The 27031-nt window shown below is 37.4% G+C and overlaps 2 protein-coding genes across 3 annotated transcripts; both read right to left on the bottom strand.

Moving 5' to 3' along the window:
- Positions 1-450: 450 nt before the first annotated feature.
- LOC132139846 (myelin proteolipid protein-like) lies at positions 451-5912 on the bottom strand. Of its 2 annotated transcripts, none has more exons than XM_059548496.1 (7): positions 5757-5912; positions 3201-3387; positions 2894-3050; positions 2069-2243; positions 1866-1939; positions 1720-1785; positions 451-560 (listed from the first exon to the last, which is right to left on the bottom strand). In XM_059548496.1, exons 1-7 carry the CDS (start codon positions 5758-5760, stop codon positions 486-488), a joined length of 738 nt encoding a protein of 245 aa, XP_059404479.1. In that variant the 5' UTR covers positions 5761-5912; the 3' UTR covers positions 451-485. The 2 variants fall into 2 exon arrangements, with proteins under 2 accessions (XP_059404479.1, XP_059404478.1); XM_059548495.1 differs by lacking the exon at positions 5757-5912 and adding an exon at positions 4111-4627.
- Positions 5913-7891: 1979 nt separating this feature from the next.
- Positions 7892-26302, bottom strand: LOC132139827 (neuroligin-3-like). The gene is made up of 8 exons (XM_059548450.1): positions 25966-26302; positions 20763-21460; positions 19882-19935; positions 18111-18266; positions 16927-17112; positions 13233-13357; positions 11597-12264; positions 7892-10514 (listed from the first exon to the last, which is right to left on the bottom strand). Exons 2-8 carry the CDS (start codon positions 21217-21219, stop codon positions 9632-9634), a joined length of 2529 nt encoding a protein of 842 aa, XP_059404433.1. The 5' UTR covers positions 21220-21460; positions 25966-26302; the 3' UTR covers positions 7892-9631.
- Between the last annotated feature and the right edge of the window lie 729 nt (positions 26303-27031).

Here is a 27031-nt window from a genome sequence, read left to right as displayed (position 1 = left end):
TCTGTGTCACACAGAATAAAAACCCACATCGGACTGAGGAACAACACACTCAAACTCTCTCAAAAAGATGCAACGTTTGAGAGAGAGACGAGAGAGGCTAAAATCCTGGCAAACTGCAAGGCATTAATAAGACCATAAAGCACAAAGAATACAATCATTAAAATAAATCAATGGCCATGAGAGAAAGGAGAAGCTAAATTGGTGAAAAAGCTAAATTCCACTCCTCCAGAGATCTACAGTACAGCAGTTTGTGGTTTTACATGTAGTGCCTTAAAGAATTATTTTATTTTTATTTTTTGTCAACCTTCCTTAGTGTAGTTTGTACTAGTTTGTCTCATGAAACCAGTAGCTTGTGTGTGTTTGTGTTCTGTATGATAGAACTCTGCAGGGGCTTCATGGAGCTCTTTTGTGTTTCCTCTCCGGCCACAGTAATGACCACTGAAACTGCTGCCACAGGCAACAGGGATGTGGGCCTAGCACCGAACCTAGCAACGGATTCCCTTTCTTCCAAGAAACCTTAGAACGGCGTAGTTGTAGGTGGTGGCAACCACATAAATGAACTAGGAAAAAAGAAGGAAGAAATAACACATCTGATGCGTTCCTCTGCAAAAGGTTTTTTAAACAGGAGAAATTTGAGCTCTTGTGACATTAATGTTTATATCCCTTTGAGACTCACTACAAACATCAGGCAAGGAATTCAATTCCAACAATAGCACATCATTATTTATTTACAGTCTTGTCCATAGCAGCGTACATTTTATAAAAACATCCCTCCTTTCTCAACTGAGGCTTAAGTTCTATAGTATAACTGAAAAATTCAGGACTCGATTCTTTAAAAAGTTTCTAGCACAAGCACATTTAAAAAAATTAAATAATAATAATAATAATCAAAGAAAGAAATGTGATTAATCATACTGTTACATATAGTATACTCTACTCAGAATTACAAAAAGTGAAGTTCAGTGTAAATCTATTTAAGTTATCATTTGTTTGTTTGCAGATGGCACATATCTAATGCAATAAAATTTAGATATTATTAAGTGTAGCTTGTGTCTAAATATTTTGGGGGCTGCGGTAAGTGCCATTTCCTACTTATTTACAGATTTACGTGTTTTTATCAGTGTTATTGTGCTCCTCATTAAGACAGAGAAGCTGTGGTTGTCTTTAGATAAAGCCTGAGAAATGACTGCTGCCAAATACATGGGAAAAGGGAGTAGAAACGCTGGGGATCTGTCAGTAGCGGAGAGGTCAGTCACTGACTGTAAACTAAACATTCCCCTGCTGTACTACTGTTATTAACTTCATGCTGTTTGACAGCTCTGCACTCTGACCTCAAAGAATTCAGTGCAAATAAAATCCCACTGAATTTCAAAGTTTGTCAATAGGTGTATAAATAAATATAAATTAATGTGTAAATATAATAAATCAATCAATGTGCATTTACATATGAATATGTAAATTAGCTGTTACCATTCTCAGTGGTTGTCAATATCACTGTCAGTTGTGATTTTTTAAATTCCATAAAGATTGCTGAGGTGGATTTAGTAATTAATAATTGATGCTTTCAAGAACACAAAGCATTGAGCCTCTTGAAGAAGGTTACTATAACCTTGCACAAAATCTTCCTCAATGAAAAATGACTATTAAATTCACATGTGTAAAATGTAGTATTACATTTTAAATGTAAATGTAAATGTACTGTAGTATTAGATTACTAACCAGGGCAAGAAGGGTGATTCCTGCTCCAGCAAATGCACAGATATAAAGGTCATAGGTCACGTAGAACTAGAAACAAAAAAGTTATATGAGTGATATGATTTCTTGAAAGCTAAGCGTGTGTGTGTCCAGGATTATAAACATCTAACCTCTGGTGTTTTGCAGATGTTTGCCAGTGTGTTTCCACAAACAATCCCTGGCACAGCATTCCAGGGAAGAAACCCTATATAGAACAACATACATCATGATTGCGAAAACACACACACATGCATATGCACAGATGAACACACACATGCATATGTACAGATGAACACACTCATGCATATGTACAGAAATGCAGATGCAGACGTACCATACATCCGTGCATCCATACAGACTCTTGATTGCTGGTTGAACAAGGTGGTTTCCGACAGAATGTTGACTTTGTGACAGGAGCTTTCCATATTAATGAAGAAGAGCACAGGAATGGCCGTGAAGCCAAAGACAACTAGCCAGATCACAGCGAGCATGTACGTCAAGATTATAAACTGGACAAGAGAAACAGCTAATCAGATGAGTGCAACATAACAGGCATGGACATGTAAGAAAGTAAGTAAAACTTGATTTATATGTCTCAACAGTGTTTTAACTGCTTTACAGAAGACATATTAATTTATGGTCATAAATGTTCACATACATATATAGATGTGGAAGGAGATACAAAAAATATAAGTATAAGTATAAGAGAAAAATAAAAGTATAAGAGTTCCCGCACTTTGCGAACTATGATTTTCCCTGACAAAATCATTTCATAGAGATCATATTTACAGAGAGTCATTTCACTGTGCATTAATACTTTAGAACTGAGCATAACTGAAAAAACATGTCTACTAATCTTCCCATAGCTTTTCCATGACTTTTTAATGTTTTAATATTTTTAAATAATTATTATCAATTAATTTGATGTATTTTTTTTATTGAATAATATTATTATAATTTTAATAAAACAATTTTAATAGTATTTTAATGTTTTTTTTAGGCCAAGAAATCACATTTTTGACCACAAAATTCTAAATCCCCTCTCTCTCTCTCTCTCTCTCTCTCTCTTACATACACACACACACACACACACACACACACACACACACACACACACACACACACACACACACACACACACACACACAGATAGACTCACAGTCAGGCTGAAGCAACGCCCAAACTTTGTGCTCCTGAATTCTCCAAAAGTCTGCTTTACTGCACTGGTGGTGTAAAAACCTTCAGCCAAGAGCAACAATCCATAGAGGAAAAAGAAGGAGGCCAGACCGTAGATCACATACTGGAAATATTTTATACTGAAACACAGAAAATATATAGTAAATAACACATGCAAACACAAACCATTGGTCTCATAAGACAAACTTTAACAAACTATGCCAAAAAAAACACTGATTAATGAAAAAAGCAATTCTGTGCTCACATACTGTGTAATGTCAATAACTCACAAGTCTGCCAGTACAGTGAAATCCTGGACTTCCCTTGCAAAGTAGAGCTCTACGAATGTGCGTGTGTGAGTGAGCGCCTCATGCCCTCCTCCACAGAAGAGCGCCACGCCAGTGTAGCAGAGCAGGGTGGCCAGCAGGCTGGTGTAGGGCACGGCGCCCAGGCAGCGGATGCAGCAGTCATAGCAACCTGTAGGTGAATAATATATCAACACACCAACTGCACATGCAGCACACACAAGACACACACACATTTATACATATACACACACAAACACACACACTACTACTACTACTACTACACAAATCTATTCATAATCAACTATAAAATCAAACAGATAACCTCTAAATGAGTATGCAAACTTAAAACAAACACTTCTAATGAGCATTTAAGAGTTAGTTGGCCTACAGTTAATCAAGGACACACTCAAAAACATACTATGTTCTCTATGAGTAAATGCTTTCTGAAACTCTCGCTCTCTCTCTCTCTCTCTCTCTCTCTCACACACACACACACACGCACGCACGCACGCACACACACACGCTCACTTGTAAATAGTCAGTAAGTGTGTAATGAAATCACAGATAAACAAGCCAAACGCAGACAAAGTGAAAGCAGGCAATCACAAAGCCCATTTTGAAATCTCGTACAACAGAATTGACCCAAATCACAAAAAAGTAACCTAAAAGTAAAAAAGTAAAAGATGAGGAAGCAGAACATTTGACTATGCACTATATGCACCAAAATATTTAACAGGAAAAACAAGTGCACCAATAAAAGGCTAAAAACTGTTTTTTTTTCTTTAAATGAAGCAACCAAAATAAGCCAAAGAAAACAACAAGCCCAAGAAGGCTCAGCTATGGAGCTCTGCAGTCTCCATCCTGTGAGAGAAGATGATGCATCTCAGGTCACCTAGCGCTTTACACAACCACGGCTGTTTCACTGGAAACATCGACACTGCCGAGTCGAACCCACACCAGGAGAGAACCGTGCAGATGCTTGCCCACTCACTCCAGAGAGATTTCTGTCTTCTGTTGCTGTGATGTCTAAATTGAGGAAGGTAATTTCTCTTTTTTTCTTCAAATACACTCCACTGTCCACCTCAAGGAAGAAAAAAACGCATTGCTTAAGCTGCTTCTCTCCCGCCCTTGCTTCTTTCTCTCCCTCACGCTCCCTCTCTCCTGAGTAGCCTGGTGTCAGGGTGAGACTTTGGTTGTGTGCGTGCGTTTTCACATGTGTTTGAGGTTTTGTGGTCAGAAAAAGAAGCACTTGTGACAGTCATAATGGCTTTTGTTTTAACAACAAAAACTATCTTTGTGAACAAACAAAATACACACACATTCACAAGTCCCAGCAGTGGAGTACGTCATTGTGTTTTCACCCATAGCGGCACAGACAGACACATACTGTCACCACTGGGGCTACGATTGGGATTTTGGCAGGTCATCCAATCTTTTGCACTCTTTTTAAACTGTTTTTTTTTCTCAAGAAGTGTCAAAACAGTCCAGCACCATCCATTTATCTATCCATTCATTCTCCAAACCGTTTATTCTCTGTAGGGTCACAGGTGCTTTGGTGTCTTAAACTTCAAATAAACCCTTCAATTACTTTGTCAAAGGGAGAGTTCACCCAAAAATGAACATTGTGTCATCATTTACTCACCCTCATGTTGTTACAAATCTGTATGACATTCTGCGGAGGTAAAACACAAAAGAAAAACAAATATACTGAGAAAAAATTATGTTTTTTTTTTGTCTGTACTATGAAATTCAGTGTGGTTCAGCATTGTTTGGACACGAGTGCTCCTTTGTGTTTTGCAGTAAAAAGAAATGTATACAGTTCTGAGACAATATGAGGGTGGAAAATTATAAAATTTTCATTTTGGGGTCAACTGTACCTAGTTTTGAGCAGAAAACAAAAAAAAAATCACACATTTGCTGTTCGAACAGTTGAAACAGAAGATGTGATTCTGCAGGAGGCTGATAATCTTGTATCCAAAAAAAGAGAGAAACCTACTAAACAAACACATACATATGAATCATTCAAGCAAATACATTAAAAATGTTCCCATATTAGACTGGCACTGGCCCATACAAGAGTCCCCCTCCGAGAAGAGTATATTTGACCTAAAGACCTGGTGTGACCTCTCTGTCTGGAGTCTCCTGAGGTTACTGGTCTTCTCATCCACACCTCTGAAACATCGTAGCAACTGTCTTAGCCAATCAAAATCAGAGCCAGCTGGTTATTTTAACAAAACAACCTTTTTAATTAGAAAGGATCCATTAAATGTATCTACATCATAAACGCAGGAGTGATGTTCTAAGCTTCTGACCAAGCAGATGGTATTTTAAACACATCTTACAAAAAAAAGAAGAAAAAAAAAAAAGTTTCATTAAAATTCTTGTATACATTTGTTTATACAACATACTGTATCTAACATGCAAATCACATATACACCAATTAATTAAAAATCTGTCCATAAATATAAGCAAAATTATGGAATAATGAACATCATATCAATAGTTAAAATGGTTTCAGGTGAGTTCAGGTAAACTTACCCATGTGAGTATGTGTGTGCGTATCGCGCTCTGTCTCTCTGATCTGCTGTGTAGATTAATCTCCCTCAATGCTTTTATGATTCTCACTCACGCTTTTGTCCCAGGAACAATAAACAAACCCTTCAGCTCTCTCTCACAAACACACACACACTGGGGCAGATCTTAAAGACGCAGTGCCCTCTTTCACTGCCATAATAAATAAAGAGTAAGTGTGTTTGTGTGTGTCTCAGTGCAATGAACCCTAAATGGTCACATGCACATGCATGATAAAAACAAGCACATTGGCCAAAAAGTTAGTGCACAAACACTAGTAGCGCTTACTTCTGGGCTGAGTTTTTCTACATAAACATTCTTATACACTACCATTTACTTAACTAAACGGGGACAATCCTTAGACTTCTAGTGTTTCTTAAAAAAGGAAATGAAAAAGTCTTCAACTGTTAGACTTGTAGTATTTATAAATAGTATGAATACTACAAGTCCAACAGAAAACATTCTGCATTTTTACAATGAAAAAGTTTGTTTAATACCATTTTTACAAATTAGGTTTTTGTCAGATTTACTGTAGTACACAAATTTGTCCCCAAACCATAGTTAAATTAGCACACGCACGCACACACTTGTACATCTATCTTTGTGACTACATTCATTGGCACAATACAATCTCTAACTCCTTACCCTAACCCTACCCATCAGAACTTAGTGCCTAATCCTAACCTTTTCCCAATTATAACCTTATCCCTAAAACTAAGGCTTTACCCTCAAACAGGCCCTTTAAAGTGGTCCTTGAAAGTGAGGACCGGCCAAAATGTCCTCACTTTATTCTATTTGTCCTCACTCACTTAAAACTCAAACCAGTCCTCACAAAGATAGCTGTACAAGTACACCACATTAATTCTTGTACAGTTATCTTTGTGAGGACATTCACTGACACAATGCAATCCCTAGCCCCTTAATTAAAAAACTTAATTATAACATTTACTCCAAAAGTCTTAACTCTCAAACATGCCTTTTTAGGAGTACCAAAACCCCCTCACATTACTCTCTGGGTCATTACTACTACATTACTGCTCCAATGGGCTAAAACTCAAACTGGTGCTCACAAAAACAGAAGTACACAAACAGATTTTTAAGTAAAGTGAATGAGCTGTGACCTTTCGAATCAGACTGGGACAAGAGCACATTCAATACAATACTACAGTTGTGTCAGAAATAAGAACACACAGACAATTCACTCTTTCTGTAACACATACAATACACACAAATTCTCTCACTCTCTTGTGCACACATACACAAATGTGTCATTGATGAACACAATAGGGCTAATGTTCGGTTTGAAATAAATCTAAACAATTTTTGTGTGCTTCATAAAAAAGCATTTGTCAATATGTATGTATGTATGTATATATATATATATATATATATATATATATATATATATACACACACACATATATATACATATATGTATATATATACATATACATACATATAAATATCTAAACAAAATCATCATATATATACTTGAGAAACAAAATGACTTAGGTATTAGCCTAAGTCTTCTTTTTTGAAAGAAACAAATTTTATTTATATATTCCACGGGCATATATTTGTTGTTTTACGTATTTGTTTCTTAAATATTGCTGGTTATCACTAAAAAACAAGACAAAAATACTAAGAAAATCTTTTTTTTTGTGTAATTTTTGTACATAAATAAACACTGATGAAATTTACACATTGCCTTCATTGTATTAGTGAGGAAATCTTACAGAGGTCTTTATAGAGAGATGTTTTTCAGCTCTAAAGTTAACTCTCAGATAAACCTGTTGATATCAGAAGATTTAAAGCAAAACATTTGGCTTATTTATGAACATCTCAAAGAGCGAGGAATACTGAAAGTTTTTTTTTTTACCTTACTCAGGCCATTTAAAAAAAAAATTAAAATTGACATTTTGACTTTTTCTTGTAATGTTAGCCCTAAGTTCAGCTCCCAGGAAACACACAACCTGACACCATATACCCTGAATGCACTTTAAATAGCTTAAATGCGACACTTCTCAAATTCAATGAGATCATGACATGACTGACCATGTCAAAAACTTCCAAATCAATTCTTGATAAACAAGAAGCAGGACTTTTAGGCAAACCCAATATTTACTGCAAATTTGAGGCAGAAATATACAGAGTATAAAAGAACAGACTTCTGTAAGCTGTTGTACAGCTGCACACAGGTCATCCTCATCCAGGAGAGACACACTGCTGCTGTCCAACTCCACGCATCCAGTTGCCATTGTCTTTTCTCTTCAAAGTCCACATAAACTCAAACGGTTGTAAATACTGCAAATATTTTTTTATAAAGCTGTTGAACTTTCACACAAACACGTTAACAGACAAACTTTCTGCTGGTTACCAAGAAAACTGTATCGTAAATTTGGCACAAAAATCATGGCAGGGGTGGTTAGCATTGGTAACATGGAGAATCTAACCATCTGGCAGGATCTGACACCATGACTACACTACTGTATCCCCTGTGCAAACTCTGTGCAGCTCCATAGTAAACATGATATTTTAGAATGACCCTCATTAGAGAAGCCCTGTGTTCAATACAAATCACCACAAGCAAGGTTTTTTTTTTTTTAAGAAAAGATTAACCGTAAGTTTTCAGCAAAGCCTGTATGTCCTATCACAGCGTGTGTGATGTAATATCACATCATGAGTGATGTCATATTACTGTATGAGTGATGTCATATTATTACTGATAAACACAGAAAAAAATCTTTCAAATTGAGTTCGAACATTTTCACTAAAAATATCGAACAAACTCAGATACAATACAGATTTAAAAGGACCGAAAAGCATTTACACAAAATGATAACATTTAGCAAGACACAAATTATCTAAAGATGCTTAACTTGAAAATTGTACACATTCGATCTCTCACGCTTATGAATAATCTTCAGACACTCTTAGTTCTTTAAAATACTCGATGAGATCTGTTTGCATAATCTACAACTAAATGAGTAGATTATACCAAAAGTAAAATGCACGATGTACCCGTACACAGAGAGAAAAGGGGGAAAAAAAGAGAGAGAGAGAGAGAGAGAGAGAGAGAGAGAGAGAGAGAGAGAGAGAGGTGTGGTATAAAATAGTAATTTCTTTTGTGATTATAAAGTAAGGGGAAAAAGTGTTGGATTCGAAATCAATCTGAGCTTCAAATGACCTTCTTTGCTATGGATATAATTTGATCTTAAAAACGATTAGAAATATTTTTTTCTGACACATTCAAAAAAGCTGTCTGTACATTGATGTTAATACATGTTATACTGTACAATAGCCATTAATATGTTTGTTATTACAGGTTATCATTATTACAAATCTCAGTAAGTGCTTGGTTGATTCATGATTGAACCACTGACGGGACTCCAGCGACCCCTACTGTTCTCGCGGATCAAACCACCTGCAGGGTTTTTACAGTCTTGCAGCACCACCTAGAGGTGGCAGCGGTACTACAGCTCACCTTCAGGTAATCTGCTCATTTTGTTGATCTTATTCCACAGAGGTGCTTCTTAACTGCTCATATAATGTGAAATTTGTCAATGGTCAAACGTGAAGCAGTACGTTCAAACTGTTGTTATGTGCTGCGGTGACACTTTCTTCAGGTTCATATGGTTTATTCTGGTTTATACTGATGGGGCGTACTGATTCATTGATTGTGCTCATGTATTGGTTTCACATGCTATTATCATTTTGAATACTGGTAAACAGTTTGCACTGGTTTGATCTGGTGTACAGTAATCCCTCATTGTGATGTGTGTGTTGTAAAGATTTGTGGGATGTGAGTGTTTTGTGTCGGCGTGTGGAGGTTCTGTTGCATGTTATACACGTGTTGTGGAGTGTGGGTGGGGCAGGCTGGTGGAGTTGTATCCATGTGTGAAAGTGTTGTAAGGGTGCATGCTGGGATACCCCATCAAAGAATTGGGTGACATTGTAATGGTGTTTGGCGTCATGGTAACACTATTGGGCGTCAAGGTTACTGTGTTTGGTGTCATAATGCCGCTATTTGGTGTCATGGTGTCAGAACTGGGCGTCATGAGTGGGAAGTCATCCGGTGAGCGGCGCAGCGTGAGAGCGTAATCCCGTGGAGATGATGCCGGGGTCAAACGGAGCGGGTCGCACAGTGACCCCTCCTCTTGGTTACCACCTGAGATGGAGGTGGGCGTATAGCTGAGGTCATTGGACGGGGTCTGGCGCTGAGATGCGGGCTGAGGGGGCGTGTCTTGTCGACTCCGTTTGTCCTTGCGATAGTAGAGCGCAGCAAAGGCCAAGACATTAAGAAAGAGAAGTGAAGCTCCAACAGCAATTGTGACGCTCAGCTCTGTGGAGTAATCACGTGGATTGGCAATGACCAGTGGCCCACTGCGTGCAGTGGACTGGGGAGGCTGTTTACCAGGGGTACGAGCCTTGTTGCCCCCTGGGCGCAGTGTGGCACTGTGAGAGCTGTGTGTGGTAAGAAGAGGTGGGACCCGTGTGGTGGTGGATGTGTAGTGAAACATGTCATGCAGGTTGTACAGGTGAGGTACCAGGTGCTTCCAGAAGGCCACTTTAGTAGCTCGATAATGATCCCGAACACGAGGCTTCAGCCCAATATGCAGATATAGCTGGTCATGAGGACTGTACTTGGCCCATGTCACTTCTTCAAAACGGTTTGCCTTTGTGTGGATGAACTTAGTGTCCTGAGGAACTGGCTTGTTCGGATCCCTTAAAAAGAACAAAACATTCAGATACATTCAGATAAAGTTCATTAATTACATCTGAAATATATAAACAGTTCTTATGCCATGTTAATTCATTATTATTATTTTTTTACATTTTGCTTTGACTGAAATGGCATATCAATTTAGTGATCAAAATTAACATTATAGCTGATTAAAGTGTATCAAAATGTAACAGCAAACCTGGAACAATTTCAAGCATTTTGGGACCATAAGATATTATTTAATAAATGTATTTACATTTTATTTAGCAAGGATGCATTAAATAAATCAAAAGTCACAGTAAAGACATTTATAATGTTACAAAATATTTATATTTAAGTAAATGCTATTCTTTTAAACTTTCTTTAATCAAAGTATTCTTGCACAAAAATTATTTTTAAAGTTTTAAGCACACAACTGTAATAATAAGAAATGTTTCTTGAGCACCAAATCAGCATATTAGAATGACTTCTGAAGAATCATGTGACACTGAAGACTGGAAAAATGTTTGCTGAAAAATAGATTTCACCATATTACTGTATTTTTTTATCAAATAAATGCAGCCTAAGAGCATAATAGACTTATTTTTGAACAATATTATCAAACATATAAACGATTTATGAAACTTATCCCTGTTATGAGCTAATAATGTATGTGTTTAAGTGGGTCATCTACAGATGCAGTTTCCACCAGAGGGCACTGTTTCATTGAGTTGAACGCTGATGCCCTGTTTTACATTGACATCTACTTTCAGCACTTCTCCTCCCACAGTTTCTGCTATGCTCCTCGTGACCGACTTCAAGGTCACAGTGACTACTTACTAGTTTACCAGTCACACCTGTTTTATCATTAACTAGAGGTTGTGTGATAAGATGTGAGCTACTTGTATTGTGACAAAATGCATTATCATGCATAATTAATTATGACATTGCAAAACTGACAATAGAATGTCATGAATAAATAATATTTTTGCAAATTTTTTCACTTATAATGTTTTGCTTGTGTTGTTTTGTAATTCTACAGTATTTTGCATAATGTTTTGCAAAAATGTTGCATATGTATTGATGTGCGAGTATTCTGATTTACCCGGTCTTTGCAAAGTTGGTCCAGTAGGTCATGACGACAGCACTCAGCATGATGTCATTACGGGAGAAGTTGCAGGGGAAGAGTTCCGTTGGACCAATAAGCGGAACACCAAACACATAGGGCAGCTCATCGCCGTGCGCGGCGTCCGCCCATGGAGGCTTCATGGGGCTCTGGCAGTGATGGTAGAATGCATAGAAGAAAGTTGGAGAACCGTAACGTGCGTGCAGGTCGGCTGTCACCACAGCTGGCTCCACCCACTGGTGATCCGTAAACATGGCCACGAGGGTTTTACGACGAGTTTCGGGATTGTCTCGATCAGCCCAGTCTGTGTACATGAACTTTATGGTCTCTCTGAGAGTGTCCTTCCCTTCTGGATAACCATAAAGACCGTCTACAAAATCTGATACCGTAAAGTCAAAATCGGAGCCAGAAACTCCGCCCTCTTCTGGTTCCACCACGCCTTCTACAAACCGGAATCCCTCTCCCTGGTTAACGCCCAACATGATGTCATAGTTGAGGAACTCCCCCTGCTCCATGAGCACTTCTGGGTCATCTGGGATGAGGTCACCGTCAATGACAGGGCCAAAGGCCACATGGAAGCGTGCTGGCTGAATTTCCTGCTCCACCAGCTCCCTGTAGCTACGCTTCTGCATGCAGAGGACCAGATCCTGCATAAAACACACACACACAACTATTATATCTGCCTCCGCACATTCACTGGTAAAAACTGCTAGTCATAAAAAGCTAGACACTAAATTGAAGTTAAAAATGAAATATTTTTTATTAATCAAAAACTGTGCTAACTCATCATAGGCCCTACCTTATCCTGAGCAGGTGTGAGGAATGAAACATTTATGCTCTGTTGTTCTACTAAATTTGTCGTCATACTTGACTTTGTATTCAATTTATATTCTTCCATTCATATCTATGCAAACATGGGAGAAGAGAAACACAGGCACATGCAGAGAACGTTTGCATTCTAATACAAACGTTTAAGTTTTGTGGCCTGCAAAGAAATTTGACCAATCAAAGGTTTAAATGTCATAAATTGATTGAAAACAACAGTTTATATATTGCAGGAATTAAAAAAAAAAATTATGCTTTTATTTAGCTATGATGTATTATATTAATGGAAAGTGACAGTCGAGACATTTATATCATTACAAAATATTTTTTCTTTCAAATAAATGTCTCTTTTTAACTTTTAATTCATCAAAGAATCCTTAAAAATGTATTAGAGTTTATCACAGGAATAAATAACATTTTAAAATAAATTAAAATAGAAAACACTTATTTTAAATTGTACTATTACACAATACCAATGTTTTTTATCTTTCATCAAATAAATGCAGCCTAAGTGAGCATAAAAAACTTATTTCAAAACTATCTTAGGGACCCCATATGTCTGGACAGTATTTTCTCATTTTAAGTGCTAATTATTGTAAATTGTGATCCTGTCTGTTACAATGTCCAATGAAATTTCACATACTCATAGTATGCATAATCTAATGTGACAGCAACGGTATGGTAGCTTTTATTTCTCATTCGACAGGTTTCTACACAAAATACCCACAACTGCATTGTCACTGTCTCTTTAATAACTCAAAACACTCAAAAATTACAAGAAGCATCATACTTGTGTGTCAAGGACATTACAGCCAACGCGCTCTGCGAGGAGACGTGTGTATTTCACAGGTTGATAGTTCACTGACCAACTGGACAGTGCTGAGCCGCTCTGAATGATTGCTCTGTGAAACAGACCTAAAGAGAGAACAGAGAATTTCAGAAGAAAATAAAACCGTAAATGCCATGCCAATATTCCAGATCAGCTATTATATTTGAAAAGGGCAGAGTTGCAGTGTTTTTGTCGGTCATGAAAGAAGGGGACATCCACATCCTGGGCTTTCTAAGAGACTCACTAACGCCATCTTTATGTGACCCTCACAACCTTCAGGCAAATCATTATATATTTCTCATCAACTCCCCTCTCAGTGTTTAAATTTCTTCTTAAATCTGCCGAACAATCTGTTAGGTTCAATGATAGAAATTATCTCCAGGGGCATCTTTGCTTTTATGGCATTTTTTCCTGACTATATAATAAATGCTCCAGCTGAATCCATTATGGGTATTGGCTACTGATTAAATCTGACTAAAAACACTTAATATTCAACTGCACTAATAGTTTTGTATTCAGTTCGATGATATAATATCAGTTGGCTTGAGCTTCAACCCATGATGTTCAACTCCCATCTGGTCGGTGGTGGATACTTTTTTTTATTTTTTATTTAATACTTCACATTCAGCTATCAACTCTGAGGCAGTCAATGTAGATATCTGACAGCTACCATGTCTACAGAGACACTAATCGCGAACTTGATAAGCCTAGAAAACAATATCATGACCACCAATATCATCATATTAGTCATCACCATTGTGGCCTTGAGCTAGACGCTTTTACACACAGATTGCTCCAGCAGGATTGTTGCTGTAATGAACTCATGTCATGACTCTGTGGTGGCATTGCATGAAAGCCGTGTAAACAAGTTCCAACAACCTTGATCATGAGACTAAAGCATTTCAGTTATTTTCAGTTCTACCATATCATTTCTGCCAAGACAAGCCTTCCATAACCAACGCACACATCTCTGACTCATGCAAATAACTCTACAAGGAAATAGTGGAGGAACAACTTCAACAACTACATCCTGCTGGGAGATGGGAGTTGAATTTTTTGTGAATTTCAGAGGGTGAAACTTGAGCCAGCTATTGTCAAACTAAATACAAGAGGTCTTAGATTAAGGGTTTTCAACCTTTTTGACAATTACCCAAATATGAAGTCTAAAGACCCATTTATACTGTGGGGGAAAAACATTAAGTGTGATATTAACATGTTGATTCTATTTGTTTTACCATTTTTGTTTTCTATTATTTCATATTATTATTATTTGTATTTATTATATATTATATTATACAGAATAATGTCAGGTGTATGGACCTTAAAAATAGCGTTTAAAAAAACATAATAAATGTGTTTTAACAAAATATGTAAAAAAATACCTTTACGTAATCTTTGCACATTGGAAACGGTGAATTTCCTCTATTGCTATCATGTAGAAAATATTATTTTATTCAATGCAATGTTCAGTCATACGGAATGAAACCAAATCCACATCAATATGCAGATTTGTCCTTGTCTGCAGAAGAGCTTTTCTAGTGAACAGTAAAATTGATTTTTAATTGTTTGAAGTCATACTGTATATTTCACTTAGTCTGGAGCAGTCAGAATAATTTAAAGAGAGCTTAAATCCTAATGACTCATTATCAGTATTTTTCAGAGTAGCAACAAAACTGCGGGAAGCAAAGCTAAAAGGATGAGGAGGAGAGAGAGCGCTAAGGCTCCAGGAAGAGGATGTAGCTTGAGTCCAATCATTTTGAACATCTATATAAATGATACAGCAACGGTGGAGGAGTAGTATGCCACCCTTGACTTTACACACTAAAATCAAATGTCTGCTCACTGGGGATGACCTGGTTCTGCAGTCCACACAAAAAATGGAATGTAGCAGAGATGCTCCCTGCTGGAGCAATAATTGCAAAAATTGGTAGTGACAGTCAATTTGGACAAAACCAGAGTGATGGTTTTCCATAAGAAAGCAGAATTTCTGGAAAACGGATAGTAGTTGTGGTGGCACTGCCCTACAGTATACAACCACCTAAATTTTTAACCCAGGTGTATTCTGGATGTAAATGCATTCAGTAAGAGAGAGCTATAAAATAATACAGCATGTACAAAATCACAGTTTTCTAAAATGCATGTACTAGCAAATGCATGCATAAAATTATATAATTAGATCATAAAATCATATGGATATGAAAAAGCTAACTTTAAAAACTGACATAAAGAGGCAGAAACACAAAACAGTGAGACAAAGAGAAAGAGATGAGACATGTAGGGGAGACAGAGAGTTATGAATACTGTACGTTGAAGCAAAACAATGATGTTGGATCAATATCCCTGCAGGTGTGTGTGATTGGCTCTGATCTCTTTAAAACACACTTTTGCACTCATGCCTTGCAGTGACAGACACACCTACACACACTCAAGGCCCACAACAGAGGGATAAGGCTGATGAGGCAGGAGATGAGTTACCATGGTTACAGCAGAGATTACCATGGTAACGGAAACTCAGATGTGACAGTGGTCATGGCTGCAGAGGCAGCTGTCTCAGCAGTAACGGCAGTGGTGTCAAAAGTATTGGCATTCATTACTCAAGTAGAAGTATAGATACTAGGGTTTAAAAATACTTTTGTAGAAGTTGAAGTATCAACTCAAGCTTTTTACTCAAGTAAAAGTGTAAAAGTACTGGTTTAAAAACTACTTAAAGTATAAAAGTAAAAGTAATGTAAGGAAAAAAAAAATGCCATTAAGAACAAAAGCTTAGGCCGCACCACAGGGGCCTATTCTGCACTACCCCACCTCCTCAAAAAAAAAACATTTCTAAAGGCCATAGGCCATAATGGCTATAATGTTATATTAAAATGTTCATGTTGAAAAATTTGGGATGCACTAGGCTACATGTTTCAGCCACATATATGCCCATTGAAAATGAACGCACTTTAGTACAATGCAAATACATTAAAGGACTAGAGATATGATGACTAGTTGCCTATAAGTATTGTAATGGTGCAAAAAGTCAAACTTCAGAGGCATGTCATCAATAACCTTTAATGGAGTGTAAATGTACATCCAAGCTTAGCTGCAGGAATCTGCGAGGGCAATAGACAAGAACATTGGTGCATGCTTAGTAACAATTACCCTTGTTAGTTGTCTATATACAATAAACATTGTAGTGCTGTCAAAATGAATGATTAATCCAAGTGATTAATCAAAAACTAAAAATGAAAAATAACTCATAATCCTGATAACTTCTTGATTGATAGCTTCCTGCATTCGCTACAACTTCGTTACTTGACACCTCTGAGTAACGGACTGCAAAAATACACTGTACGTGTCTTACAGAGACACACCTTTGACTGATTCTCATAAAGTGTTACATAGGATATAATTAAATGAATAAATTATGGAAAATTACTAATTTACAGAGCAGATTTTAAAAAGACATTTTGTTTTCCAACCAATTCATTCATTATGCAATTATAATTAATATTTTCAATACAGTTTTATGAAAGTGCACTCATGTCCTTCTGTTTCAACACATTTTAACGATCTGAATATAAATGTTCGGAACAGCACAGGAGAATTTCACTGCATCTGTATGTTTAGATGATGAGTTGAACATTAATATTATTCAAGGTGTGTGATCTCTAACCTTCAGAATGGTGTGAAAGAGTGAGCAAACTGACACAGGACGCTCCGATTCCTGAGCCAAACACGGTCACGCGGCCCGGATCACCACCGAAATATCCAATATTCTTGTTGATCCAGCGAAGAGCTTGAATCTGGTCCAAGAGACCATAATTCCCTTTAGCGGCCTGGTCACCTGTGCTTAAAAATCCTAAGAGAAAGACACGGGACAGAAACATTTGACAAAATTTCACTTATGAATTCTCATCAGTGATCTTGAGAGTGAAACTTTCGATAATATCTGTTTTTGACTGGAAGAATTTACTGCAGTTTAAAGAAGCAGAACTACTTATGAGATTGTGGGTATCCTTCTGTGTAAAGATGCATAAAGAATCCTTGAACCTAAAAGTAAATATGGCCTCACAACTTTATGAAAATGGCTGGAAATCTTATGAAAATACTGTAGCTGTAAGTGGGGTTATAAATTATAACAAAAGAAAGCCATTCATTACAAATTCTTTACAAATTCTTTTTTCATTGCCAGTTATTCTGTTTGTATACTGTATACTTTGCTTGACAGAAAATCACTAGTTGGTGTAGATATGGCATCTACCAGAAGGGGCTAACTGGGCCTTGCTAACCAGCCAAAACTAGACCAACAAAATCCAGACCACTGTAAAATTTGCCACTTTACTAAAGAGCTTTGATGAATTTATCTAACTGTAAAATCAGGAGTACTTCAAACAAACAGCATTTATTTCCTTTAGTGGTTATATTGCAACTGTCAGGCCATCAGTGATGGTAAACATGAGGAGATGATGTTAGTTCACTTTTATAGCTGATTGTTTTTTTTAGGGTTCAGCTTTACTGTTATATCAGTGCATTTTCAGAGCTTCTTCTTCAATATAAAATATTTTAACCAATATATAGTCGCTGTTAATAAACTGAACCAGAGGTCTTCTGAAAAGAAGCACACTAACAGCATTCTCTCTGAATGCGGCTGTAATGGACAGATCTGCTCCCCAAAGCATTCATAAAACATTATTGAGGTCTTCTAAAGAACTGGATGCTTTTGTAATGGCTGACATGATGCATTTGGAGTGACAGTATCTTTCCTTGCATGTCCAAAACAGAAAAATGCTGTAGGCCTACTTAATAAACAGCTTATTTCAGCTTAATAAACTGAAATTTCAAAAAACATTTCCTTACCTAATATTCCCACCCTGTAGTTGAGGGTTATGACAATGACATTGCCGTAGCTGGCCAGCACACTACCGTCCATAATGTTCCCCGTGCCCTCCATGTACGATCCACCATGAATAAACAGCATCACAGGACGCGGGTCATCTCGAGAATCCCTAAGCCCTGCATACACAAACATCAACAGAAGTGCACAAAAAACATGAGGCTCTCTGCGTTTTGAAGTGTTTTTCACAGCTGCTTACAATCTCCCCAGAGATCTTCTGCACCACTGACAGACTTCAGCTTTAAATAATTGTAACCAGCCAAGAACTGCCTCTAAGACTTCCTTTAAATTACTCAGTTTCATTTGTTTCATTTATTATAATGATTATAGTAATTTCATAGTGAAGTGTAGTCTTCAAATTCAAATGTTCACAAATAACAGGGTAGGCAAGTGAATAATGTCTGTTCATCATTGAATTACTGCTTAAACTTTAAAAAGAGAAAGTGTCTAAATCTAGTAATGGGATTGCATTTGAAATACTATCTATCTATGTTTGTGTGTGTGTGTGTCTGTGTATATATATAAATATATATATATATATATATAAATATACAGTACAGACCAAAAGTTTGGAAACATTACTATTTTTTATGTTTTGAAAGAAGTTTCTTCTGCTCATCAAGCCTGCATTTATTTGATCAAAAATACAGAAAAACAGTAATATTGTGAAATATTATTACAACTTAAAATAATAGTTTTCTATTTGAATATACTTAAAAAAAATGATTTATTCCTGTGATGCAAAGCTGAATTTTCAGCATCATTACTCCAGCCTTCAGTGTCACATGTAACATCCGGTCTATCACATGATCATTTAGAAATCATTCTAATATTCTGATTTATTATGAGTGTTGAAAACAATTCTGCTGTCTAATATATTTGATGAATAAAAGGTTAAAAAGAACTGCATTTATTCAAAAAAAAAAAAAAAATTCTAATAATATATATTGTAATAATATTTTCTTTACTATCACTTTTTATCAATTTAACACATCCTTGCTGAATGAAAGTATTGATTTTATTTTAAAAAAAGAAAGATAAAAAATTACTGACCCTAAATTACTGACCAGTAGTGTATATTGTTATTAAAAAATATTTATATTTTAAAAACATAGCTTCTTTTTTTTTTTTTTTTTTTTTACTTTTTATTCATAAAAGTATATCCTAAAAAAGTATCACATGTTCTGAAAAAATATTAAGCAGCAGAACTGTTTCCAACTTTGATAATGAATCATCATATTAGAATGATTTCTAAAGGATCATGTGATAATGATCCTAAAAATTCAGCTTTGCATCATAGAAATAAATGATAATTTAAAGTATAATACATTTAAAAACAATTATTTTAAATTGTAATAATATATCACAATATTACATTTTTTTCTGTATTTTTGATCAAATAAATGTAGGCTTGATGAGCAGAAGAAACTTCTTTCAAAAACATTAACAATAGTAATGTTTCCAAACTTTTGGTCTGTACTGTATACGTTTACAGTAGTGGTGGTTGATAATATGGCCATTTCAATAAACTGATGCTGATATCTAGAAAATCACCTAAAACCACCCTAAGAAGCAGGGCAAATACCACCTTCTAAAATTATCCTGAAAATGATGCAACGTTGTGTAAATATCCTCCAGATTATTCACTCTCGCATTAAACACGATGGGATAAAAAATGAATAGGAAAACGTTAAAAATGAATTAATCTGAAAGAATGATGAAAACAGGATATACCATCATCCTCTGAACGCTCTGGGTCAGCTGACATGTCGCCCGTTCTCTTTGTGCCTAGAGAGAGAGGAGAGAGCGGGATGATAAATTAGATGAGCAGATAGAAACTAGACCACAGAGAAACATATGGGTGTGTTTGTGTGTGTTGGGGGTTGTGCTAAGTGAGTGATGTATAAAAGCTCAGTGGACTTCTCTCTAAATTACTGTGTGATACCAACAAGGGTTCACTTTCCCACTCCGAACCCTGTAGTAATAAAGCTTTCAGCTTTCAGCAAGAGCCATTCACTATTTCCTTTAAATGAGGACAAAACAGTGCTCTCAATGTTCACTCCAGTGGACACAGATGCTGCTTCAGTTCAACTTAAAGAATGCAAGGAAAGCACACAGTTTAATCTGGCCATGGGCACTCAACTTAACATCAGAGAAGCTTCTGAAGTAGCTTAGAAATGCTGAGAAAAACAGGAACTGAGAGGATGTGAGGAAACTTTGTAGAGTTTGTAAGCTAACATTACAGGGCTCCAGTGGAATATTTTTTCGTTTTATTCTTTACATCCAACATTACAACCAAAATTCTGTTTTGGTGCATTATGTGTGTTGCATTGTTGGGGATGCTTTGAAACTGAAGCTTAGGCTTGATCTACAGAAGGTAAACTGAAGTCAGGCAACACTATCAGACTTTTACCTTGTTACAAAAGAGTTATATTTAAATTAAATGCTGTTCTTGAACCTTTAATCAAAAATCTTAAAACAAGTATCCAGGTTTTCACAAAAATAGTAAGCAGCACAACTGTTTTTAACATTGTTAGAGGAACCAAGAACCAAACCCAGTGGTGTTCTGTATATGAATGAATGAATGTGTGTGCACATTTTGCATGTATACTCACCACTTTGTGTGGGTACGTATATATTCAGGTACAGACAGTCCTCACTCTGCTCCTGCATGTATGTAGCAACTGTGTCAAGGTTGTATGTGGCCCAGACAGGCATCATGATGTCGGGCACTGAGTTGTGGATGGTCTGTGGGCAGACAGGAGAGAAGCGGGTGGCGTTCCGTACGCCGGACCAGGCCGATGGAGCATCGGGTGGCATGAAGCGCTTCTCTTCTACAGGTGGGGCAGCGTAAGGCACACCCAGGTACTGATCCACAGGGCCCAGACCCTCTGTTGCCACAGCAACCCGCATCCCCCTTAGCCTGCCAAGTGCTGTGTTTACTGTGGGCTGGTAGGTCAGTGCTGTTGCCATGGAGACTGACCACACAAGCAGCCAACACAGAGCAAAGTTCAGAGGTCGGCAGAGCAGGTGGGTAAGCGGCAGGTAAGTTGCTGACTGTGTGTACCACATGGTCCCTTCTTAACAGCACACACACGTTCACACTGAGAAATCTGTCAGTAGCTCAATGACACTCTCTGCTTTGACACAATCACACTCTAGCGTTCAAAATCAAACATGTGCCACACACTCAGGAAGATCCAGTGGGCATGACCGCAGCCAGGTGTGCACTATCAAGTGCTCCATATTGGTTGATGATTTCAGCAGGTGATGCTGTTCATTTTTCCAGCACACAGATCCTTTCAGCACAAACCTGAAATACACACAAACAGGGTGTAAGAGCCAGAACCTCTCAACACCAGACATATACACATTTTGGTCATAATATGAACCATATTAAAATTTCCTTTAGAAAACACACATACAGTGGCCCCAAAAAGAGACACCTAATGTCAAAGTTAAAATGCATGAATGTCATAGCATTAGATAACCAATATTCAACCATGTCGCATTTATTTGAAAGAAAGACAATACAAAAATAAAAAGGAGTTTAAATTAACTTTACAATGCAAAACCAAAACAAAAATAAACATTATAAAACAATAGGCATCATGTTCAAAATTTATTTAGGCTTTCTGGGTGTCAAACATTAGTGGAACCAACACATTCTCATGGCAGTTAGTGACTATTTTTTGTTTTGTCAAATTGGTGGCTAATTTGTACATTTTGTACATTTGTACATCACATTTTCGATTGATCAGACTATGCCCATTTTATCTCTTGTGTTTACTTAAAAAAAAAAAAATTTGAACATTATCATAGTTATGATAAATGACACCTGAGCAAATGTGAGGGAAACTGACTTCATAACAGTATCTTAAAAAGTTACCTTGTGTTGGCTCCAAAAATTAAACAAAAAAGTTCAAGAATGGCAGGTAATTAATACTTCCATTCAGTGAAAAATGAATTGGTCAAAAGTGACAGAAAGACCTTTTTAATGTTACAAACAATTTCTATTTCAAATTAATGCTGTTCCTTTAAACTTTTGATTCTTCTTCCTGAAAATCCTTAAAAAAAGATCCCATTTCCACCAAAATATTAAGCAGCAAGACTGTTTTTAACATTTATAACAATATGAAATGTTTCTTGAAAGCCAAATCAACATTAGATAGATTTTAGATTACTGAAGGATTATGTGACACTGACTGGAGTAATAGCTTCTGAAAATGTAGAAAACACACACACATTTTAAATATATTAAGAAATAAAACAGTTATTTTAATTTTCAATAATATTCAGATTAAAAAATAAGATGATAAAATATTACATATTTACTGTTTGTTGATTAAACAAAATACAAAAATGTTACCAAACCCAAACTTTTGAACAGTAGTGTGTACATGAACTCTCTAAGGTTCAGTCTCATAAGGGATCAGTCATGGACAGCAGGTGGATCTTATGAGGGATCTCTTATGAGGGGGAGGGACTTAAGTCTCATAGTGCAGTGCTTGCGTTCAGAATGCATGTTGTGCTAATGAATCAATATTCAATGCTTAGACCACAAACACGTAGAGCAGTTACTTTATCCGAAATCAATGTGAGTGCATGACGCTCTGGGATAGCAGCATATAGAGCTGACGGGCTGAAACCCACAGCATTCATTAACCTGCATTGCAGCGATGAGGACCAACCACAAAACAAGAGTTCATATCTACTTCCTTTTTTAAAAACCTGGCCGAAGTTCAGACCTAGAGGTCTGCACCAAATAACCACTGTTTTGAAAGATGGCTTAAATTCAGAATCTCATAAAGTTTCATATAAATGATTTGAAATCAATATGAAACAATTTATCTGACTGTTAAGGTAAATGGAACTGTGCATTGCGTTGCACTTCTTCTTTATCTGGGGCAGTTACCATGTCTCAGATTTAAACTTTAAGACATGTTGCATTGGCCAGTCTGCTATGATGAAGTCATGTAGGAATATACATGGAGCATTTTAAGTGCATGATTTCATGGGCCACTAATTCACAACTATTATTAATCAACAGCAATTTATTAATGAACAACTTTTAATATGTGAAAAGCCCCAAAGTTTTATCAATAAATGAATAATTCTGTTTTGTTGATACTAAGGCTGTAACATTTTTAAAGAAAAACTTGGTGATGTTGGGCTCAATATACCCCCTTTCCTAACTTAAAGCACTGTTTACAGAACAAAAATGCCAAATAGGTAAGTCTTACCAAGGCTCTGCCAGAAACATACACTTTCTAAGTGTAACAAAGCACTGATTTACAACTATTTACATATGTAAACAAATTAAATGATCAAATCAAGATTCAAAGAATTCTGTATCAGATCTTTTATCTCTGAGATATTACATAAAATTATCAAAATGTCCAATATTTATATAAAAACCCTACAAATTCTATTCCAGGAATATTAAATACAAAACAAATGGATTTAATGCTTCAAAGCACTATGCAATGCAAAATCACTAACAACTTCAAGTACAGAACCTAAAATCTTTGATATCTTCTGCCTGGCATTCGTAGAGGTGTGAAGCGACTTGTTTACAGTGCTGTAAAACGCTGGTGTGTTGAGCAGGTGTTAGCTTATTTGACCTATTTTATGTAATTGCCTTTCCTGTAAATTCAACTTTAGAACTGCAAGCAATACAAAAACACAAAATAGATAATCCCATGCAAAATAAACCAGGTCTTACACAGAAGCTAACTGAACTGGTGTCATTATGCTCAAAAAAGCAACCAACAGGGTAAAATAATTACAATCATTCTTTGCGCAACTAACTCGGTCATCCCAATTATGCAATACCTTTTGAACTCTGTAAAGTATTTTGAATAAAGGACACCTGACAGAAATAAACGCTGGTCAAGCTCAGGTTTTAAAACCATAGTATTCAATTTGACAAATTATACAAAAACAAGAACATTTCCATGATGAATGCTGAAGCTGAGTGCATTGAAATAAGCCTAAATGTTTTAATCTTTTAACATGTTGAACAAATTAGGTCATCTGATATATTAAAACATATGACGTTCCATGTAGTATGACATGTATAGCATGGACCAGCCCTTTAAGTCTTTTAACGATCTTTTACTGTTTGTTCATTCTTGTCGCTGTCCATGGTTCTGAAGTGAACCGCTACCTGTAGAATATCAGCAGATGCAAACAAACGCTCTCGTGTACCCTGCATTTCTGTAAATAATTTTAGCAATGTGTTCCTCCATTTTAGTAATCTGGGTCAGTTAATCTGAATATGGAGGTCCATCGAGAGAATACTGGGAGTCCGTTTATTCCAGTGCCCATTTTCCAGTACCGAGCGGACAGGGGAGGACGGCGCGCGCCTGAATCAGGTCAGCTGTACAGGCCAGTGATGTGTTTCAAGATTGTGGTCCTTGATATTTACCCCACTTAACTGGTCGATAAATGAAATGAGAAAGTCAGCTTTCAAAGAACTGGAGAATTCAGCTCTATTTAAATGAACCTAATGCTATATCTTGTTCAGGTTTAATATAGGGTGTAGGGTTCCACTTCTTTTCTGCATTCACTAGGAATGGTGTGAGTGTGTGTATACGTGTGTCTCACGGACTCACGGAAGGGACGGTGAAAGAGACTACCATACGAGAGATGAATACCAATAGACTTGTCCCTCCTCCTCCTCCTCCTCCTCCGTAGACTGAACGGTGCAGTGGCGGGATGGCGCTCGGATAATAAACTATGCGGGGGCATTTCATTATAAAACACTCGCTAGATTTAGTATTCACCACCTTACATCCGATAACAAAGACCCCATGAAAATGTACCTGCGATGTTACGACCCTTCCCACGAACCGTCTAATACTAATGTTTTGTATCATAAACGTACAGCATACTGCCTTTGGACGCGCACACGTAGGGGAAAGCTTTAAGCAAACCGAGCCAACAGATGGTAAAATCACCATGACAACTTGAACTTTGTACGGGTCTCGCTTCCCAGGTTCATCCACACGGACGATCTCGACACTGGTTTCTGATTGGCACTCCCGCGTGCGCTGGCGTTACCTTTCCAACAGGTGACGAACTGCAGCTTTAATTCACACGCGCCCAGCGTCACGCGCCGCCCGTGATTAATATATCAGCGGGTATTGAGCATGCACGCGGAGAGCGACTCGACCCCCGAGTGTCCCTCTCGCAGACAGGCCTGGAAAAACTAAATAACGGTGCTGGCAGAGGTGTTTTCAAACAGATGCGAATAAGTTGATGCAGTCTGACAGAGTAGAATTACAAAGCCGACTGTTTACAGCCATCTAATGACTATGATTAACGAGATCACAGCCCAGCTGCAGCAAATCATGGCTTTGAGGTTATTCGAATGATAATTCTTCCTCTCTCTACCAATTCCTCTCCCTCTCTTTCTCTCTCTCTCTCTCGCTCACTCTCTGCTCATCCTTTTACGATTACGAGCTTTTGCAGCCGAGAGAAAGAAAATGCCGTTAAAATGAAATCAAATCAAAGAAAGAAAATATAAATATTTCCTTATCAAAAAAACATATCCTTTATCGTAGCCATTTCCCAAATACAAGCAATGCGGCGGATTCATTAGACCAGCGTTCATTGTTCAGTCGAAACGCGTTCCACATACAATCAAACACAATCCAATTTGCGCTTTTTTCATAAATACCCACATTTCTTTTTGTTCACCAGCATCGGAAAATTGCTCTTATTACACGGGATTGTTCGTTCTCACCACTGCCTGAAATTGAGAACCGACGGCGCGCATCAGATCAGCCATAAATAAGAAAATGTTGGGCTCACCTGCCGAATCGCTCAGCCGGTATCGCATCCGAGCGTGCACTGTAATAATCTCATATCTCATCGTTCCCACCATCCAACATATCCCATTTTCCCCTCGTCGAGCCGTGTGAACGGCGCTCGGCTCCTCTTGCGTTTTTCTTATTTTCAATTAACGTCAATCTACCCGGGTCTATTTTAAGCGCGCGCGCTGTGCGCGGTCGCGGACGCAAGGTCAGGAGCGCCCACTGCCACGCGCGTTGCCAGGCAACCGAGAGGACACAAGCGATCTTACAAACCGGCAGCCAAATAAAATAAATAAATAAGTAAATAAGGCGAATATAGACAGCAAAGGCTCGTCTCATCCAAACCAGACAGTCAGCACACATAAATGTAAAACACCACGAATCATTGGGGAAATGAGAGCGTTATGGCATATGGGGTGTGGCGGGTGCATCCCCATTTATTATCGGAATAAAAATCATATGGCCAATTTGCAGAATTGCTGCAATGAGCCGGAGTGTATTTTCAAGGTTTGCGTTTGTGCATGTGTTCTTTTTAAACTGTCAAAACAAACACCACAAAATCTACACTTGCTCAAAACAATTTAGCACTCTTTTATTCACTCATTATCCACACGTGCTACAGACACAGTCCCACTGAAGGTCTTAAGGGACCAATGATGATCCCATGGATCAAAACGGCAACCCTCTGGCGACCAGACCAGGGCTTCTGCCGCTACGCCACACCAGCCTTCATACTGGTTAGCCTTCAGAGGAATCAAACAGAACTGCACTGGTTATTAAGCTCTAAAACAGTTGCAGAGAAGCACTTTACCATTAATCTCTTTCTACGCAAATCTGTTTTAACTGTCAGTTGCTGCTGTCCAGCGTACACTACATTTACATGCACAGCTGGCGCTTGTTCAGCAGGTTGCATGTATTGCATTTGTGATGATGATTATTTGTAAGTGAGTTATTATAAATATGATCACCTCTTCATTTAGCCCTGGAAACACTAATCTAGAATTCAGAGTTTTTGACAAGATCTCATGGTTCTTTGGTAGTTTAGTGGAACATGCCAGTCAGCT

Source organism: Carassius carassius, chromosome 4, assembly GCF_963082965.1.
Source record: "Carassius carassius chromosome 4, fCarCar2.1, whole genome shotgun sequence".
In the NCBI taxonomy this organism is placed as follows: domain Eukaryota; kingdom Metazoa; phylum Chordata; class Actinopteri; order Cypriniformes; family Cyprinidae; genus Carassius; species Carassius carassius.
The sequence above is the reverse complement of the archived record's forward strand: the minus strand, read 5'-3'. Positions and strand labels throughout refer to the sequence as shown.

What these genes read in the sequence shown, in the direction of transcription:
- LOC132139846 (XM_059548495.1), bottom strand. Translation starts at nt 4,150, where the DNA reads ATGTTTCCAGTGAAACAGCCGTGGTTGTGTAAAGCGCTAG. An exon ending in GGCGTTGCTTCAGCCTGACT is followed by an intron (nt 2,244 to 2,893) that starts GTGAGTCTATCT and finishes TCTCTTGTCCAG; the next exon opens with TTTATAATCTTGACGTACAT. An exon ending in GAATCACCCTTCTTGCCCTG is followed by an intron (nt 561 to 1,719) that starts GTTAGTAATCTA and finishes CTTTTTTCCTAG; the next exon opens with TTCATTTATGTGGTTGCCAC.
- LOC132139827 (XM_059548450.1), bottom strand. Translation starts at nt 21,219, where the DNA reads ATGTGGTACACACAGTCAGCAACTTACCTGCCGCTTACCCACCTGCTC. An exon ending in CTACAGGGTGGGAATATTAG is followed by an intron (nt 17,113 to 18,110) that starts GTAAGGAAATGT and finishes TCTTTCTCTTAG; the next exon opens with GATTTTTAAGCACAGGTGAC. An exon ending in ACCAACTTTGCAAAGACCGG is followed by an intron (nt 10,515 to 11,596) that starts GTAAATCAGAAT and finishes GTTCTTTTTAAG; the next exon opens with GGATCCGAACAAGCCAGTTC.